The sequence below is a fragment of the Notamacropus eugenii genome, chromosome 1 (assembly GCF_028372415.1).
Source record: "Notamacropus eugenii isolate mMacEug1 chromosome 1, mMacEug1.pri_v2, whole genome shotgun sequence".
Taxonomy (NCBI): Eukaryota; Metazoa; Chordata; class Mammalia; order Diprotodontia; family Macropodidae; genus Notamacropus; species Notamacropus eugenii.
Genome location: NC_092872.1, coordinates 135,326,367 through 135,347,324, shown reverse-complemented (window position 1 = coordinate 135,347,324; position 20,958 = coordinate 135,326,367). Strand labels below are relative to the sequence as shown.

Sequence of the window (20,958 nt, the reverse complement as noted above, 5' to 3'; positions counted from 1 at the left end):
TCTTGATTTCCCATAAAATTATTATCTTTCATTTGCTCAATTCTAATTTTTAAGCATTATTTCTTTCATTGAGCTTTTGTACCTCCTTTTCCATTTAGACAATTCTACATTTGAATGAGATTTTTTCTTCAGTGAATTTTTGCACCTCTTCTTATCATTTGGCCTAGTCTGTTTTTTTAACGTATTACTTTCCTCAGCATATTTTTGTGTGTGTCTCCCTTACCAATCTATTGACACTTTTTTCTGATTTTCTTGTATCACTCTCATTTTTCTTTCCATTTTCCCCTCTACTTCTCTTATTTGATTTTCAAAATCCTTTTTGAGCTCTTCCATGGCCTGAGACCAACTCAGATTTTTCTTGGAGGCTTTGGATGTAGGAGATTTGGCTTCATTATCTTCTTCTGTGAGTATGTTTTGATCTTTCTTGTCACTATGGTAACTTTCTATGGTCAGAATTTTTTCCTGGTGTTTGTTCATTTTTCCCATCTATTTCTTGACTTTTAACTCTTTGTTAAAATGGGGCTTAAGGAGCAGGTAGGGGGCTCAGTGGATAGAGCACCACCTCTGGAATCAGGAGAACCTAAGTTCAAATCCAGCCTCCGACACTCGACACTTCCTAGCTGTATGACCCTGGGCAAGTCACTTAACCCAGATTGCCTTGAAAGCAAAACAAAAAATATAAATAAAGTGGGGCTCTGCTTCCAGGGTGGAAGGTACGTTGTCACAAACTTCAGGGTTTTTGTGCAGCTGTTTTCAGAGATACTTTAGGGACCTCTAAGTTTTCAGTTCTTTCAAGGTGGTATAATCTAAGCAGAGGTCTTTACTACTCTCGTTGCTTGTGCTCTTGTCAAACACTCTTTTCTACCCTGCAGCCGTGACGAGGGTCCGTGCTCCATTGTGGCTACAAGTTCTGGTGTGCTGGTGCTCCTCCTCACCCTGGGATTGCCATCCAGGACTTGAGATCTGGATCTCAGTATGGGGAAAGAAACAGAGCCCTGCCTCAGTTCTACCTGAGAGACCCCTATAATCTCATTCTGATCAGTTGTTTAGCTCCTTTACCATCTGTGGGCAGAGAACTCCAGAACAACCTCTGCCACTGCAGATTCAGTGGTTCCCAAGGACTGTTCCTGCTTTGCTGGAGTCAGGTCTATGCTGGCACAGCCTTTGCTGGACCATGCTCCACTCTCACCCAGTTGCAATAGGCCTTTCCTGCCAAACTTTTAAGTTGTCTTTGGCTGGAAAATTATTTCATCCTGTCCTTTTGTGGGTTCTACTGCTCCAGGAATTGTTTCATGGCATTATTTAAAGGTGTTTGGAGAGATCTGGGGGAGATCTCTGGCCAGTCACTGCCTTTTCTCCACCATCTTGGCTCTACCTCCTTGATTTCACAGACACTCAATAAATGCTTGATGAATTGAATTTAATTCCATTATTCCCTTCTACCTCTATTTCCCACCTGTCTAATAAAAACAAAGAATGCCTAAAATTGAATTAAACTGAGATCCTAATAAGTGAAAAGATATAATCTGTTACTCTTTCATAAAGATACTTATTTGCATTTTAGAAGACCTCATCTAAAGAAATAAATGAAGCAGTGGCTTCAGTGAGCTGAAAGGAAGTATTTTGGAACTCAGGTGGGGGTTTCCTACAATATTTGGAGTCAAACCAAGCATGCCGAGTGCCTACTTGTCAGACTGGAACTGCTTTCAAATGTGAGTCCTTTTCTGCCCATTCTTCAGTGAAATCATTAGCAAAAGTTGTCAGGATGAGTGAGCTCTGTCCCCTTGCTGATTAATACCTTCACTTGAGTCTAAAATACTAGTAAGATGAGCACTAGAAGGAGACATTGCGAAGGGAAAGGGGAAGAGAGGAGAGTAAAGACAAATTTTCCTACTACAGAAAAAACCAATGAGTGTCTAAGGCTTACCTTTCTGTGCTCGATGGAGGGCTGAGGGAGGACAAGCTGGAATCCAAGCAGCAAAAGGGAGCCAAGGATTCTAAGAAAGGAAAAATAGGAACACATCTGTATATGTTTCAGGTATCAAGGAAACAATGGTACAGCCTCGCTCCTGTTCTGAAAATGAATGGAGGGCTTCCAAACTGATACCAGGATGTGGTCCATTGAGAACACAATGTACAGCCAAGAGTCTTGGTATTACAGAAACAAAAATTAGAGTGGGGCTTTTATGGAAGATTTCCCACCTTAAGTTTTCACCCATATCCTTTCTCTCCCCATTCTCAATACTTAGGGATTTACCTATGTTCTTGGTTGGTCGCTGTTGTTTGTTCTTCATTCTTGAAGAGGACCATGACATCAGGTCAGTAAGAACCCCATGAAAGCCAGAAATGTACAATTTGTAGTAACCTTGACAAGTGGTTTTCCAGCCTTTGCTTAAAAGACCCATAAGATGCTGATAGTTGGCACAGTGGGTAGAGTGCTGGCTCTGTAGTCAGGAGAACCTAAGTTCAAATTTGACTTCAGACACTTACTAGCTGTGTGATCCCAAGCAAGTCATTCACCTCCAATTGCCACCAAAAAAAAAAAAAAGACCTATAGAGGAAAAGTAAGTTACCACCTCCTATCCTACTTTGGGAGATCTTTAATTCATAGGAAGTTCTTTTTTATAGCAAGAAGAAAGCATCCTCCCATCAGCCTTTGATGCCAAGCAGAAGTCTAATCCTTCTTCCAAATAATAAACTTTAATATACTTGAAGATAACTATGTCCTACTCATAGAAGCAGCTAAGTAGCTCAGTGGATAATTTCTGGAGTCAGGAAAAACCAAGTTCAGATCTGGCCTCAGAATGCTTACTACCTGTGCAACCCTTAACAAGTTACTTCACCTCTGTCTGCCTCAGTTTCCTCCACTGTAAAATGAGGATAATAATACTAATACCTCTCAGAGTTATTGTGAGGATCAAATGACAATATTTGTAAAGTACTTAGCACAGAGCTGGGCACAAAGCAAGCACATAATAAATGCTTGCTTCCTTCCTGTTTTCCTTCCTTTCAAGTCTTCTCTACACTAAACATCCCCAGTTCAAATAATAATTGGTCTTTATGCAATATCAGCTTTAGCTCTTTAGAAATCTGACTGACCTTCTTTGGATATTCTCCACTTTACCACTGTCCTTCCTAAGACACCAGTGAGAATTGAACATAATATTTGCCACATAAATCTTACTGAGGATGAGAACAGCAGTTTATGACCCCACCCCACCCTCTCTCACTACCACCTGGCCCAAACACTATGCCTCTAATAATTTGAGCTCTTTTTTTATTTATTTTTGGCTATTATATCATATTATTGGCTCAAAGCTTGTAATTCAACTTTTTTTTTTACCCACACTTCCACACACCTTGTGAAACTAACTTATGGAACCGAAGAACAAGCTTTTACATTTCTCTCTACCAAATTTCATTTTCCTTTATTTCTATTTTATTGCTAGCTTGTTGAGACTGGTTTTTGATATTCCTAATTCACAGGATTGTTTTGAGGACACAGTAAGAATATATGGAAGTGCTATGTAAATGATAGCTATTATTATGAAGATAACCAAGCTTAAGAAGTTCATGAACAGTTATTCATCACTAATTAGTGGCCATCTAATCTCTAGATAAATATCTCCCGGAATGAGGAACTGAAAGGTTTCCATAAAACAACCAATCCTGGAAAGGCCAAGGTACTTTCCAATTGTTCTCTTTCAAGACCTGCCTCAACCTAACTGCACATATACACACACAAATACATAAACACACACACACACACACACACACACACACACACACACACATACACACACACTATTTCAAACCAATTTAAATTATTGAACAAAAACATTTGAGGAGCCAGAGAACAGCGAATGTTTACCAATGGCCCAGCTTGGAATCCAGTCCAGAAGTATTTACTATTCACATCTTGCACTGTGCAAGGCACACCAATGGTATTAAGCAGAAACTCTGATCCTTGTGCTAGAGAAGTCATCAATTATCCTGAGATGACACATGTGAAAACAACTAGAGAACAAAGCAGTTGCAATCATATGTTGTCACTTTATACACACAAACTAGAAGAATTCAAAGAAGGAAAGATTAAGCAGCCCTCGGTGGATAGTAATAATAACTGGCATTTAATGTTTTAAAGTTTTCAAAGACTTTTCTATACATATTTCATTTGATCCTCACAATAACTCTGTGAGGTAGGTACTATGGGTACTATTATTTCCACTTTACAGATGAGGAAACTGAGACTCAGAGAAGCCAGTGGATAGAAGCAGGAAACAGACCTCTAGAGATGCCTGCAGAAAGCAGAAAAGAGTAACTTAAGGGGTATATTAACAGAGAGAAGTATGGCAGAGTGAGAAGATGAAGAGAAAGCCCTAGTCCTGTATGAAAAGGAGCTCAAAGTCCAATGACATCACCAGAGGACAAGAGGAGATCTTCAGGGGAGCAAAGCAGCATTGTTAACGGCAAAGAAGGACTTTGCTGATGATGCCACTTTGGGAGCATCAGTTATCCTGCCTAGCCATGTCTCTGAACCACACATATTGCTTACATATGTGTTCCTTCAAGTGTGTTCCTCAGTAACACACATTCTCAGAACTTTTTCTTATTTCACAGTAGTAGTGTGGCAACCTGTAGAACCTAGCCCTGTGTGTATAGGCAGAATCTTGCTAGTTATTTATTTTGCAACATTGTTTATTTAAATGTCTCTTGCTTTTAAACAATATGTTCTTATGCAAAAGAAACACATCGGTGCAGCTATTGAGTGGATTTTTTTTGAATGATGCTGCTTTGAATGGATGCTGATGCATTGGACCTGGGATGCCTTCCAAGGGGCCTGTTTGCAAAGACTAATGTACATGATAAGGGTACTCTCTTCCTTGGAGAGCTCATCCACAGTAAACATTTGTAACTAAAAACCCTATGGATGCATTTCACAGTCCATCCACACCATTTAAAAGAGATTTCATAAAGCATCTACTATGTGCACAGTGCTGAAACACTTGCTTCAGAGAACGAACAGACAAATAGGAAGGATTTGGTCTCTGCTTTCAAGGAGGTAAAAGACTCTAAGTGCCTAGAGCTGCAGATGCCACAGAAGTTCAGAGGAAAGAGAGATAGCTTGAAAGAAACAGAAATGACTCCAAGGAGGTGATTCATGGGCTGAATCTTAAAAGATAGTTAGAATCAGGGATAGGGAGAAGAGGAGAAAACTCTAGGTAGGGAGTACAATATAAAGCTAAGGCAAAGGCATAGAACTGCTGATCTGTTGTAGATGATCTCTGAAAAATTATGGAAAATGAGAAAAATAAAAAATGATAAACAGATGGACAGGTAGAAATAGAAGATAGAAAAACAGAGAGAGAGAGACATCAAGAGAAGAGAAACAAGGAGATAAGGAAAGACAGAGAAGGCCACAGTTCAGGCTATGAGCCAGTATACTCAACTTTGATTTCAGGCAACATTATAGAATATGCGAACATGTAGAAAGGGATGCAAGGGAAGCCAGGATCATTTCATCAGGAGAAGGTCATGAGAGACTAATTTCACTGTCTACCTCATTAGACTGTGAGCTCCTTGGGACCGTCTTTTGCCTGTGTTTATATCCTCAGTGCTTAGCATGGTGCCTGGCACATAGTAGTCACTTAATACATGCTTGATTGATTGGTTGATTGATCAAGTGGGTGATCAGTATTCCTGGATTTGACTGAGATATTTGACATTTCCCATGATACCCTTGTGGATAAGATGAAAGGATGTGAGCCAAACAACTGTAAAATTGGAGAATTTGTAACCAGAAAATGTCCTGTTTTGTCCCATTCAACATTTTTTACCAGTGGCTTGGATAAATGAATATTTGTCACACATATCAAAATGGCATATGACAAAAAAATTCAAGGAATAGTTATACTGGACAACAGAGTTAGTATTAAAAAAGGCTTTTGCAGGCAAGAGTAGGTTAAAGATGAAATTTATTAAGGATAAATCTACAGTACTATCCTCAAGATCTAAAAATACACTGCAGTTATAGAATGTACAAGGCATATCTTGAAAACAGTTTGCTCAGTGGGGCACAATGGACCTCCAACTTAATATGAACCAACAATATTAGATGGAAGCAAAAACCCAAAAAACTAATGTCCTATTAGGCAAAAATAATAGAAGCACAATGACTATTATGAGGTAGGTGAAAGTTCCATGATACCATGCACTGGTTTACCATGGAGTACTGTGTTTGGTTCTAGGAACTATAGTTTAAGAAGAACATTGGCCAACCAGAGTCTATCTAGTTAGTCAACAAGTGCTTACTATGTGCCAGGCATTGTGCTATGTTCTGGGGATAGAAAGGTTTTTAAAAACACAGTCTCTGCCCTCAGGTAGGTCACATTCTAATGACAGAAACAACATGCAAGCAACTAACGTACAAACAAGACCTACATAATGTAAACAGCAGGTTTTGTGTTCGTCCTTCGTTGCCGAAGAAGACCATGCCATCAGAGAAGTGATGACATGACTTGCACTTGACTTTGTTCTGAGTGAGGGAGGGCTGTGCAGGTCACCAGCCTCACTTCTCCTCCAGAGCCATCTGGATCCAGTAACCAGTTATTCATCAGGATGCACTGGTGCAAACAGCAGGTAATCTCAGAGGGAAGGCACTAGCAGTGGTGGAGACCAGGATAGACCACTGCAGAAGGCAAGATCTGAGCTGAGTCTTGAAGAAAGCCAGGAAAACAAACAGCAGAAGCACAGAGCATTCTAGGCATGGTGAATGGTCAGTAAAAAAAGGATGGAATCAGGGGATGGTGGGTGGTATGAGAGGAACAGCAAATAGGCCAGTGGAATTAAATTGTAGAGCATGAGGTGAGGAGTAAAGTACATAAACAGAAGGAGGTATAGAATGATTTACATATACATATTGTGTCTAATGGTAGCCCTATCTAGGGTGGGGAGAGAGAAATTTACATGATAGTTTTATGATATATTTAAAAGAAACAGGAAATTATACATAATGGTTTTACAGTTTCATACGCAATGATCTTTTTTTATTATACTGTGTTAGGTTAATGCTTGTTTTATTCCATAAACTAAAAATAAATATATAAAAATGTAAAAATAAAATAAATAAAACAAAAAACACTGGAAAGGAAGGAAGGGGCCAAGATGAGATTTTAGAAGACAAAGAAATGAGAATTTCTTTCGATTCTAAGATTCTGATACATGTTTTGGAAAATAGGAAAGTATAACTGAAACTATACTATTTTTAGAGTACTGCTGAGAGAGATATCACCACAAAAAAATAAAATGTCCTGCTCCAATACCATTGCAAGGAACCATAATTTCAAATGCTACAGAACATAAGCTCCAGCAGATCCCATCAAGATAAAATGGCCCAAGAGTAAATCATGTGGATGTACAGATGTGACAATGAACTGCATGAGCACTGTTCACCCAAGGAAAAGCTGAGCTTTAGTCATAGGATCTAGATCTGCAAGGGAAGTTTTCGATAACATCAATGTTAAATTCCTCATTTTACAGAATATTATACTGAAGGACTGGAAAATTTAAGGGATTTGCCCCAAATTACATAAATTGCAACAGGGTCAGGATTCAAACTTAGGTCCTTTGACTTAAAATCTTGTACCTTTTTTAACTAACCAAGTTGTCTCCAAATATTTTCTACAAGGTAAGGAACTCACAAAAAAGGTGTCTACTAAGACACAAAGATGGTGCATTCTGCATTGATATAGAGTGTACGATCCCTTTCCCCCACTACAAACACAAATCCTTAAAATATAGAAGTTTGATCTAAGCCTAACAGAATAGGTAGGGAACATATCATGGAAACTCTTGAATGGGACCTTTGGAGACTGGTTTTCACTCACTGGGACATGATCAGAGATATGCTTTAGAAAGATTTATTTAGGACCAATTTTAGCAGAGGCACTAGAAACAAGATGAAGCAATGTATGGTGTAAAGTGAACAAAACTTGGAATCAGAGGATCCAAGTCTGAGTATTGGTTCTGTCATACATGCTATGTGATGCGGAAGAAATCATTTCCCCTTTCTACACCTTGCTTTCTTCATCTGTCAAATGGAGAAATTGGACCAAATAACCAGTAAGACCCCCTTTAAATCTCCATCTATGATTCTATGATAAATCCAAACTGGATTACTATTGTGATGGATATATTCTGTGGGGGAAATGTGGCTACAGCAAATTATCTAAAAAGGATCTGGGGATTTTAATGTGCTACAGACTCATTATGAGTCATCACTGTGGTATATCAACCAAAAAAAGCAAATAGGACCTTAGATTGCTTTAAGAAATGCAGTGTCCAGGAATGAGGAAATGAAGAGATGTTAATCTCATTGTACTCTTCCCTAGGCAGATATTTGTTGTAACACATTCAGTTCCAGAAGCCTGAAACTTTAGGAAGTTTAGTTATAAGCCAGTAAACACTTAGAAGATGGTAACCAGAATGGTGGTCTCCAAGGGTCTTGACTTCATGTTATTCATTCATCCAACAAACTTTTATCAAGCACCAACCATGAAAATCAATTGAAGTTAGTGGGGATATTTAACCTGGGAAAGGGAAGAAACAAGTGGTACATGATTGCTGTTTTTCAAGTATATGATGCTCTGCCTTGAGTATCTTGTTCCTTCTGGTCCCAGAGAGTACAACTACGAAAATGATCAAAGTTCCAGAAAGGTAAATTGTGTTTTCATATAAGGAAAATTTTGCAAACCATAACAGCTATCCCTAAGAGGAATGGCCAGTTTGAGAAGGCTATAGCCTTTCTTCAGATCCCCCTTGGATGAGGTCTTCAAACAAAGACTGGATGACCACCTATGAGGTATATTATTGTAGGAATCCTTTGGCTTATGCAGAATATACAGATCCCTTTGGCAGTCCCTTCCAACTCTGAAATTGTATGACTCAATGAGATGATTTAGTCAACTCTCACAGGGATTATCAGTTCACAAAATTTCTGAATGAAGACAGTGTAGTAGAAATGAAAATACAAACACAAGAGGTACTGTAGAATTTACATAGAGGGGTGAATGATTGAATGTGGAAGAGTGAAGGATATACAGTATTCAAAGACTGAGTTGACTGGTTGACTGAGTGGTAAGTCAGGAAGAAGAGAAGGCTTGCTGTTGAGAAGATTGGGGAACAGGAGAAATAAGACAATGAGTTTGACAAAAGAAAACTTACAAGGAAGCAAAGAAAAGATGGATAGCTCTGAATACAATGAATAATATTTACTATATAGGCTTTCTTGAAATGGAAATTTATTGCTGTATATTTTGAATTCTCTCTTACATTCTGTTGTGCATGACAATGCTTTTTATCTTTCCTTATTTTATATCTGTTTAATATTTAATTTTATGATGTTTCTTCTTCTATTATTATTATGTATTTACTTTTTAGTTTTTGTTTAAGATAAATTAATAAAAAAAGAAGGGTTTGTTTTTGAATGTGTTGAATTGGAGATGAAAGCAGAATATCTGACCACAGTTTCTAGTAAGTACTTGGAAAGACAGGGCTGGAACACTAGAAGAAACTGAGGTCAGAGATATAGATTTGCAAATCATTTACACAAGGTTATAGTTGATTGATAATAATAAGAGAAAAATAGAGACAAGAGAAGTAAGCAGAGAATAGAACCTGGGAGGGCACCTACATTAAGAGGGCATAAGTAGGGGCATGAGTCAAGGAGTTAAGAGGAAAATCAAAAGAAAATGAAAGGAAAAGAAAAATAAGTATCAATAAGAGTGTCTAGACAACAATTGGTTGGATGGTTGTTGTCCTTCATTCTCAGAGGACCAGAATGACATCACTATGTAGGAGTCAAGGTATAGTGTGTCTGACTGTGGATTACCAGACCAACATGAACTTAGAATGTTCTACCACAAGTTGGGCACAAATAGTCCATAGGAACAAAGACCCTAAGGCATAGGACAAAGACAGGGCAGAATGCATAGCAAGAAGGAAGAAGTTATCATATTTGGTGATTAGATCCCAAAATTTTGATATGCTCTAACCTTTCTTCTGACCTCCTCTATCTCCAACTGACTTTTGAACATTTTTACTTGGACATTCCACTATTACCTCAATATTTTAAAACATATTCATTATCCAGTTATCTAAAATCTAGTCCTCTCTCTTGGCTTTCTTGTTATTGATGGCAAGGAAACTATTCTAGTGTCTCTCTTAAAACTTGAGAATCATCTTTGACTCTTCCTTCACTCTCTTTCAACCACTTAATTCCCCCTCTCCTGAATCTGCTCGATCACAAAGTCTTGCCAATCCTCTCCTAGTAATATCTTTCCTGTTCCCATGGCTTGCATTCAAGTTTAAGCCTTTATTGACTCACATCTCAAATTATTAACCCAACAATATAAATATATTGATATGCATATCGATGTATATACATGCATATACACACAGACACAGACACACATATAGACACATACATGTATCTTGTTTGCACATAGTTGTTTCTATGGCGTCTCCTCCATTATACATGAACTTCTTGAGGTCAGGGACACTTTTTTTTTACACCTGTCTTTTTATCTCCAGTGCTTAGCACATAACTGACACATAGTAGGTCCTTGGTAAATGCTTCTTGACTTGACTTAACTTTTGCAATTGCCTCACACTTGATTTTCTGAGCCCAATCTATTTTTCTACCTGTTTTTAAGCCATCTTGAAAATCACTTGCCAGATTACTCTTCTCTGAATACTGATTGCATCACATTAATATTTTATGAAAGAAACAGGGAGCCTTTGGTGATTGTCCAGATCCCTAGAGGCATAATTTTATGAACGAGCATAGTGGAATGCTAGTTTTTAATGCCTATTATCTGCCCTATTTCTCTGGAAGTTCAACTCTGAAAGAAGTTTCTTGCTGCCAGGTTTTTTGGTACAATTCCATGTAACATGAATGGGAAATGTTTTACTATCAAAGGCCAATAAACCACAAGAGGGAAGAATGAATTGGGAGGCACATACAAGCAACAAGCAATTTAATTTTAAAACCAGGGAGTAGAATTTTCAAAAATTATGTAAAAACCCAAAACAACAATTTTAAATAAATCTAAGACTAAAGATACGCCCTGATTTTATATTAGGGCCACTTGTATGAGAATGACTAGTTAGCATCTGAATCTTATTGGAATTAACCAGACAAATCACTCCACCCACTAAGAATGGCTGTGTACCACCACCCACATACAACCACACCTAGCACAAGGCAATCAAAAAAAGTAGGCTGTTTACAAAAGTTAACAAGAGTGCAAAAGGTTAAGATTAAATCAGTCCTCCTCATTGTCTGTGTGAATCTGATATAAAATCTGTAGACGCAGACAACTATCTGATTTATGATTAGAAAATTTCTTGTAATAAGCTTTTAACCCTTCATGGGGAATCCAATAAGTCACTAAAACTCAATTTATGGCCTTTGTCCAAAGAAAGAAAAAAAATTCCACAGACATTGCGTCTAGATGAAAGCTAGAAAGATTTCTCTGATTCCAAGATCTACCCCAAATGGAATGCAAAAAGCCAAGCAAAGACAACAAAGCCATGGCCTTCCACCCTCCTGACCCACATTACTGCTTTTACTATACGGATATGCCAGCACCAAAGAGAGAAAAGAAAAGGTCTGTTTTTTCTGCTATCGTCTGAACTGTGCAAAGTTAAGAAACAAAAATAACAATTTATTCAATAAAGGTAAGACTAAAACTATACTTTGGTTTCATATTGAGGACAGTTTTTAAAGAAGACTGGAGGAGTCAAAAGAGGAAGAAGACATAGAAACGTCATAGAGAGGGAAATAGGGGATCAAAGCAGAAAGAATGTTATGTAGACCAGGGATAGTGGTAATGAACTTTATGCTTTTATTTCAATAACAGCAAGTGCGACAAACTTAACTAGCATTTATATGTAACTCTAATGTTTGCAAATGTTATCTCATTTTCTTCATAAGAATTCTGGGAGTAGCTGTTATTATTCCCAATTAACAGATAAGGAAACTGAGGAAGAAATTAAGGGACTTATCAAGTTCATATTTCCTGACTCCAGGTCGAGGATTCTGTCAACTGCACTGTCTAGCTGAAGGTGGGTGTGCAGTCAATTAGGCTATCATGTGATATCTGTGTTCCCTAAAAAACACCACACTGCAAAATCATGGAACATAAACCACAGAGTTTATGGGGGAAATGGGGTTAGGTATATGACACTCAAAAATTCCACAAGGGATATGTTTTTTCAAAAGACAGAAACCTAACAAAATGGTAGCATCGTTTCATACATCTTAGATGGTTAAGAAATCCATAAACATTACAATAAATAATATCAGCGTTCTAGACTTTGGGTGCTCCTGGTTTCCATGGGGCCTGGATAGCGACAGAGTCTGGCAGAAGATGGCGAAAGCTATGACTTCAGGCCTCAGGACAAGAGGCCACTATGGAAGGGCGTGAAGGTAGAGGTAGGGCTGATGAGCTCTCCTCCACCCACCCACAGCTCCTACTATACCAGAAAATTTGAGGCAGTTAGGTGGTACAGTGGATACAGTGCCAGGCATGGAGTCAGGAAGACCTCCAGGCACTAGCTGTATGACCCTGGGAAAGTCATTTAACCCTGTTTGCCCCAGTTTCGTAGTCAGTAAAATAAACTAGAGAAAGAAATGGCTAATTGCCCCAGGATCTTTGCCCAAAAAATCCCAAAAGGGGTCATGAAGAGTTGGACATGATTGAAAACAATTAAACAACAACAAAAATAAAACTTTACCTTAAAGAAGACCTGATTTTCTGGTAGACTTAGTATTTCATTGCAATTCAGACTTCCACATTGAGGGAAAGAACTATGGAATTTGATTGCAGAATGAAGTAGATCATTTTCTTTTGTATTATGTTTTGATTTGTTTTATGATTTCTCCCATTCATTTTAATTCTTCCATGCAACATGACTAAGGTGAAAATGTATTTAATAGGAATGTGTGTGTAGAACCTATATAAAATTGTATGCTGTCTCAGGGAGGGAGTGGGGAGGTAGCGGGGAAGGAGGGCGGGAGGGGAAAAGTCTAAGATAAAAGGAAGTGATTGTAGAACACTGAAAACAACTAAAATAATAATAATAATTTTTTAAAAAGACCTGAAGTTTGCTCGAGGAAGTGGGTATTGGAAGGGCTGCAGTTTGTGAATTCTTGTGAAGTAGTACAGCTTTCTGCACGCTCATAAAAATAATCACATAGAAGCAAACTCAAAATTCAAGTTGTGTTTAAAATATTCTCCAATATATCAATCACAGTAGAACAAACTCAGTTTTTTTAAACAAGTGTTATAGCAGAACTGGCTGTATTTTGTTCTTTCTTAATTTCCCTTGTCCATTTCACACACTCTGTTCTAATCAGCTTAGCCTGCTAGCCACTCCTCATGGGTGAGATCTGATCATCCATATCTATGTCTTCACACAAGGGATCCCCCATACCTGGACTGTTCACCTACCTGGCCTTCACCTCAGCCAATCAAAGCAAGGCTCAGGGCCGCCTCCTACAGGTGACCTTTCTAGATCCTCATATGCATTCTCTTTACCTTGAATTACAGTATATGGCCTTGTATTTATTTATTCATAGCCCCTCTAGTAGAACACCCAGTTCCTTAAGGACAGGGATTGTTTTTTTTTTAATCCTCAGTACCTCGTATAGTGGCTTACACGTAGTAGCTAATTAATAAAAGTTTGTTGAATTGGATTAAATTGTAGACTGAAGTAGATTTCAAGACTTAATTTTACCCAGAATGATGGGCAGTGATAAAAGAATTAATACTTGAAGTCCTGTTTGTCTTTTGACCATTTAGTGATATCCAACATAAAACCTTTTCTGGCAATGAAAATAATATTTTTTTGAATATGGATAATATGGATATGATTGAATATGGATAATATTGAATATGGGCAATGTAGTGGTGTTGAGTCATTTCAGTAACATCCCACTCTTCATGACTCCAATGAGGTTTTCTTGGCAAAGATACTGGAGTGGTTTGTCATTTCCTTCTCTGGCTCATTTTGCACATAAGGAAACTGAGGCAAATAATGGTTAAGTGATTTGCCGAGGATTACACAGTTAGTAAGTGTCTGAGGTTGGATTTGAACTCCAGTCTTCCTAGCTCTAGACCCAGAATCCTATTCACCATGTCGCCTATTGTTGTGTTCATCCTTCTTGCCAAAGAAGACCATGCCATCAGAAAAATGATGTAACAGCTCTCAAAAGCCCAAGGAGGATGGAAAGTAGTATTCTGTTTTTACATAACATGCAAATGAGCATTTTTCTAGCAGCAGATTAGTATTTCCTGACCTTATGAAGCTTACAATCTAGCAAGAAGTGGCAAATAAATTATTATTAGAGGCACTACGGTATAATATCGGTGCTTTTATTCTTTATGAATTGTTTTTGGTGGTGGGAGGGTTTGAGGAGGATGTAGAATTTCCATTAAGTTCCCATAATCAAATCCTGTAGTGATTGCTAAAGTGAGATGCTTCCCAAATTATTTGACATGAATTTTTTTAATATGAAGACCTCCTTTTCCTTTGCCCACTTATAACAGTTCAAACAATAAAGGGAAAGATTATCAAACAGGGAGTTAGGGGAAGCAACAAAGATAAATAAGGAAGAAAAGGAGTTAGGTACTGGCATAAGCATTGATCATTTGGACTATGGATTTTAGAGTATTGAATTCAATTACTATTTTTATAACTGCCCATTGAAATTCTGACTAGGTATTTAAACTTTTCACTGTTTCTCAGGGTCTTCGTTGTTGCTCAGCTGTTTGGGATTTTCTTGGCAGATACTGGAGTGGTTTGCCATTACCTTCTTCACATTTTTTCACAGATGAGGAATTTGAGGCAAACAGGGTTAAGTGACCTGCTCAGGGTCACAGCTAGTAAATGTTTGAGACCAGATTTGAACTCAGACAGATGAGTCTTCTTGACTCCAGACTCGATGGTGTATTCACCATGCCACTTAGCTACTCCATGAGCATCTATGTTTGTAGCTCTGAGACAGAAAAATACAGGGTATCCAAAAGTCTTAGTTCAGTTTTAAGCTTTAATAACCTCAGAAGTATGATTATCACATTTGTAAAAATATCAAAGTTTAATTATTTTAATTTGTTTTATGCTTATCTGGTTTTATGAGATTTGAATACTAAATGTCTAATGTTAATTTGAACAAGATGAGGCAATTTGTCATTATGCATTGCATTTGTGACAGTTTCTGGATAACATTTTTTCAAACCTGTGGATTGGGAGAAGTTGTCTTGTTTGGCCACTTGGATCACCTCTTTATTTCCATTAGATTTTTCTTGGGTCACACTAAAAATGTATCATATTCATCACAAGTTCATTCTCTGAATGGTTTTAAGCCTGGGATTATAACTGTAATCTTTTCAGTCCCTAAGCAGTAGCTCATGAAAGTTTTTGCCAATGTTAAAAATCAATTAGAGTGATACATAAAACAAGGCAATAGTTTTATTGAATTTTAATAAGAAGTGCATGAATTTTTAATGGTAAATAACTAACCTTTCAAGTGTTTTTTTAAGGCTTAAAACGGCACTAAAACATTTGGGATACTCTATATAAAACATACGTAAGTCATTTTGACTATTATAAATGAGAAAATTAGCTACAAAGAACATATGAAGAAAGATGCTATCTGCATCCAGAAAAAGAACTGATAAACAGAAGTATGCATAGAATGATTTTACATGCATATAGATTTGTGTCTAATAGTAACCATCTTTAGGGCAAAGGCAGAGCAAGAAAAAAAATTGCACGGCAACTTTATTATGCATTTAAAAGGAATATCAAGTTATACATAATAGATTTGTGTTTCACGTGCAATCATTTTTTCTATGATACTACATTATAGAAATGCTTGTTTTATTCCATGAATTAAAAATAAACTGAAAATAATAATGATTAAAAATGCCTCATTTTTGCTACTTTTCCCCAAGGAATTCATAATCTAGACTAAAAAGTAAAACTAACACACAAAACAACTAAAGATTAATGATCAATCTTTGTGGCACTAAATTCTGAAGAAGGGTTGATCAGTATAGGCTGCTGCTGTTCAGGAAGTGGAATCTGAGCACAGTTTCAAAGAACAAGCAAGATGTGAAAAAGGTATACAGAGGAACAAAGACACTATTCCTAGTAAGGAGAAAAGCATGAACAAATATACAGAGGTGAGAATGAGGATGGAAAGGATTAGTACGCCAGTCTGATCAAGATGTACACGTGCGGGAATAATGAGACATAGAACGAAATAAGCAAGCAGGGGAAGGCAGATGATAGAGAGCTATAAAAGCTAGGCAGCAAGCAGAGTTTTGACTAGATGTGGTGGGTATTTTTTAAAAAATGGAAGCACCCTATGATGAAATCTGTATTTCAAAAGATGATGAAGACAGTAGTAGGGAGAATCTAGAGACAGAAACCAGATATAGGAAGTTGCTGCAGTCATACAGGTGTGAAGAGATAAGAGTCTGAGTTAGAGCAGCAGCAGAGGAAATGGAAGGAAGCCAGATTTCTGAGCAATATTTCAACAGGAGAGTTAACAAAGCTTGGTGACAGACTGGATAAAGGAAATAAAAGACAATAACTAAGCACAAGATGACACTGTGATTTTGGTTCCAGGAGGCTTGAAAAATAAAGGCTCTAATGACAACCATGGACAAGCAAAGAAGAAAAACGCTAGAGGGAATGCCAGCATTTCCAAAGACAGATTTGCTGCAGGCAATTGGAAGGAAACAATGAAGAGTGAAGTGGGCAGAGCCAAGTGAACACTGTATATAGTGCCAGCAATATTGTCTGAAGAACAACTTGGAACAAATAAGTCATTTTCACTGTTACAACTACCCAAATTAACTATAAAGGACATATGAAGAAAGATGTTATCTGCACCCAGAGAAAGACCTGATAAATAGAAGTATGAATGGAATAATTTTTATGTGTATATATATATATGTGTGTGTGTGTGCATATATGTATGTATGTATGTGTATATATGTGTGTATACATATATACACATATGTATGTGTATATATACCTATTATGTATAAAACCTATAATATATGATATATAATGTAACATAACATGATATAGCACAGTACTGTATTGTATTATTATATTACATTGTATATAATACCTAAAATATATTATACATATAATACCCATAATATATATAATACCTATACATAGGTTTATATTATATATACATATACAAATATATATATATGTATGTACCTATTTGTATCTAATGGTAGCCATCTCCAGGGTAGGGGAGGAAGGGGGAAAGAAGAAAGAAAAAGGGAAAAAGGAAATTTACATGTTAATTTTGTTGTAAATTTGAAAGGAACAGTCATTTGTGAATAAATTTGCAGTTTCATGTGTGATCATCTTTTTTATCATACTATGTTATGGAAATGCTTGTTGTATTTGATAAGTTAAAAATAAAATAAAAAGTAAGTACACAGATGAGAAGTTAGCCTTGGAAATCTGGATTTTGAAGACAATAAAACAGAAGTTGAGAGACGGTGTTGCACAGTGAATAGAAAGCCAGCTTTAAAGCCAGGAAGAACTGACTTCTAGACCCACCTCGGACACATACTGACTCTGTGGCCCTGGGCAAGTCATAACCTCTTGGTCAATTTTCTAAGATAACAAATTGCAACGAAAATGCCCATCTGCATTAATGGAGAAAATTTCCTCACCTGGGAATTCCCTATACCAATGAAATCACAGGTATAGGCCCTGTTCTCATCCAGAAAAGAGAGAACAGTTAAAGCCAAGTCAATCCAGTTCAAAAAGCATTGATTAAAGAGTCTTCGACAGGCACTCTGCTTAGACTAGACTAAAGGAAACAGAGACCAAAAAAAAATGAAACAATCCATCCTCTCAAGTAGCTTACATTTTCCCAATGGGGATGCCCACAGATAAGCAAATACAGAAGATCTACTAAGTAATCTTGTGAATTAGTGAGCATTATCTATTGGAATACATAAGGTTACAGAGGAAACCTAGAAAGAGCAGAAAAGGACTGACTGAGACTGTGGTCGCCCAGGATTCACCCAGGATAGGGGTTAGAAAGAAGAGGAAATAAAAGAGAGAGAGAGAAAGTAGTTGTAAAAGTGGGAAAGTTCACCATCCCAAAAGCCAAAGGGAAAGGGGAATTTCAAAAATGAAGCCTATTCCTAATAGTCTAGCCACAACATCCTAAAAGTCTACAAGATGGGGGATATTAAGTATTTCCTTTGGTGCAAGGGAGGAAAAGGGAAGATTTCAAACAGCAGTGCTTGCAAACTTTAACTTTGAATTAAAGATGTATATTATATCCAAGTCTGGTTACTTTTACCCTTACAAAAATAGACAGTTGCAATGTTTAGCATTAATATATTAAAACATGATTAGACTTTATCTCTCAAGATCATAGGAAATATTAAGGCCATTTTTTTTTTTTACAACCAAAGTAGTTGTGTGCAACTCTGACTAAAAGATGAAAAAGTATATGGCAGGAAATTGGGGGAGGGGAGATCTGTCTTTTTAAGTTTATTGGGGGGGAAGTGTTTACTCTTAGCTTAAAGCTTAACTTTTGTGTGTGTGTCATAGACTACTTTGGCAGACTGGTGAAGTCAATGAACACCTTATATGTTAATAATTGAAGGAAATGCTAATTTTTATTTTGAGGTCAGTGAAAATAAAAGTGTAATTGTTTTCTATCCACATTGATGGACACTCTGAAATCTATCCATGGACCCCAAGTTAACCCTTGGCTTATATAACAAATATTAGGGATTACGCTCTGAAGGAAGTTAAAGTCAAAAATGCTCTTTTACCTTGAAAATCTTTAAAAAAAAATTCCAGCTATTACGTGTGAGTACCTACAAATCAACACTTCCTTTCCAAAGAACTCTTGCTGTTCCTTTGTCCTTTTTCAGTTGTGTCTGACTCTTAGTGACTCCATTGGGAATTCTCTTGGCAGAGATACCAGAGTGGTTTGTCATTTTCTTCTCCAGCTCATGTTACAGAGAGGAATTGAGGCAAACGGGTTTAAGTGACTTGGCCAGGCTGACACAGTAAATTTTTGAGATTGCATTTGAACTCATGAAGGTGAGCTTTCCTGGTTCCAAGCACAGTGCTCTATCCACTGCCCATAAGGAACGCTAGGATCCTTTTTTTCTTTCTGAATTCTGAATGCAAAGAGCAGTTAAGCTTTCCTGTTTCATTGTGATTTAACCAAAGAAGGTTTCCATTATATTTCCCTACAAGTGTAAAAACACCCCTTCTACCACAGAATGCCTATGGCTGGGTCTCAATAAGTCTAAAAATACATGAGGTTGTAAAAGAAAATACACTGGAAAATAAACCTCGGAGATGAAAACTTTGGATTCAGAAGTCTCTTAAGAGGTTTCATCTATTCCCACCCTCTCATTTTGCAGAGCAGGAAACTGAGGCCTAAAGGGATTAAGTGGCTTACTTGCCCAAGCTTGTGGCCAAGTGAGGATTTGAACCCAGTACCTCTAAATCCAACATTCTTCTAATTGTACTATAGGAAATGGGATTTCCTATAAATGGAATAGTCACAGCAATCTGTCAGGGAGAAATTATTTTCTGGGCTACAAGAGCAGGGAGCCAAGTAATATCATCCTGTGGGCTAGAAAAAAATGAAATCCATAATAAAAGCAGTTTACGTTTGTATAGTATTTTAAAGTGCCTTCCTTTCCCCAGCCCTATGAAGTGCGTCATGCAAATAGTATTATCCCCATTTTACAGATAAGGAAATGGGCACAGAGATACTGAGTGACTGGCTCGTGGTTACACAGTTCATAAATCACAGAGCCAGAATTTGAACTCACATCTCCTAATTCTAAGTCCAGTTTTCTTTCCATGACAACACACTACCTCCCACATTGGAGGTTGCCCCACCTCTATCATCCAGTCACTATGTAAGTAGGCATTATCCCCTGTGCCTATTGCTGTCTAGATGGTAGCTTATGTCGACACTTGGGCATGTCAAAAACACAGGAAATCTGGCCATGATCCTTGATCATCCTTATCCATTTCTCCATCAACGTTTGGGGAATGAGAATGTGTGTGTGTGCGGCTAGCGTGTGTTATTTCACTTTGATAGTTTGCTTTGGCAAACTGCGGTGAATTTGCAACGTTTTGACAGGCTAAACTGCTACCAGCTCTTTGGCAAACAAATCATACACTCTGAGGCCAAGTGGTTGGGGAAGGCAGCATTCCTACCAAAGCTTTACTATTCACCTTGCATTCAAAACAGACAAATCTTTCATACATAGAAAGAAACAGATGATTCCCCTGAGGCACAGACAGTATGCCATCTGTCCAGTCATTTCTCTGACCTAAAACACTCATTTTTATTTCTTAATGCAGAAAACAACCTTCAAACTCCATACAAGATATCGTCTCTATCTAACAGTGTAGCAAAGGCTGAAACTTCAGGCTTCTGTTTCTACCTTGCCTGAAAATTTCAAAGTGAATAGTAAGAGTTACTACTATCTCATGCCTCAGTTTACTTTTTAAAAATCCAAACAGTGTAAAGGTATCAAATACCAGAACAAAGTTTGCAGCTTCTACACACGCATGCACATGCATACACATACTCTCACACATATACACAGAGAGAACATACTTCTTTTTCTTTGTGGTGAACACTATGTGAGAGTGATTTTGGAAAGAACTTGATCACTAATAAAATTATTCTGAACTTCAAGAAAAAAAAAGAGCCAAAAGCTTATTGTCAGAGCGGAAACCCCTACCTACTATACTCAAGGGGATCAAAGAATTCTGCTCAACACGCATGTTTGCAGTATTAAACTCAGCCCTCTGGCCTCCTCTGACAGCACTTAAGCTCACATGAAACAAAAAAGATTC

General features: G+C 37.5%; 1 protein-coding gene across 2 annotated transcripts in view; it reads right to left on the bottom strand.

Annotated features, from left to right (window-relative positions):
- The window catches only part of THSD4 (thrombospondin type 1 domain containing 4), a 946,642-nt gene that overhangs the window by 854,244 nt on the left and 71,440 nt on the right, over positions 1–20,958 (bottom strand). For both annotated transcript variants that reach the window (XM_072615569.1, XM_072615563.1), the window contains exon 3: positions 1,928–1,997. In XM_072615569.1, coding sequence (XP_072471670.1) covers positions 1,928–1,997 — 70 coding nt within the window. The remainder of the gene's footprint in view (positions 1–1,927; positions 1,998–20,958) is intronic.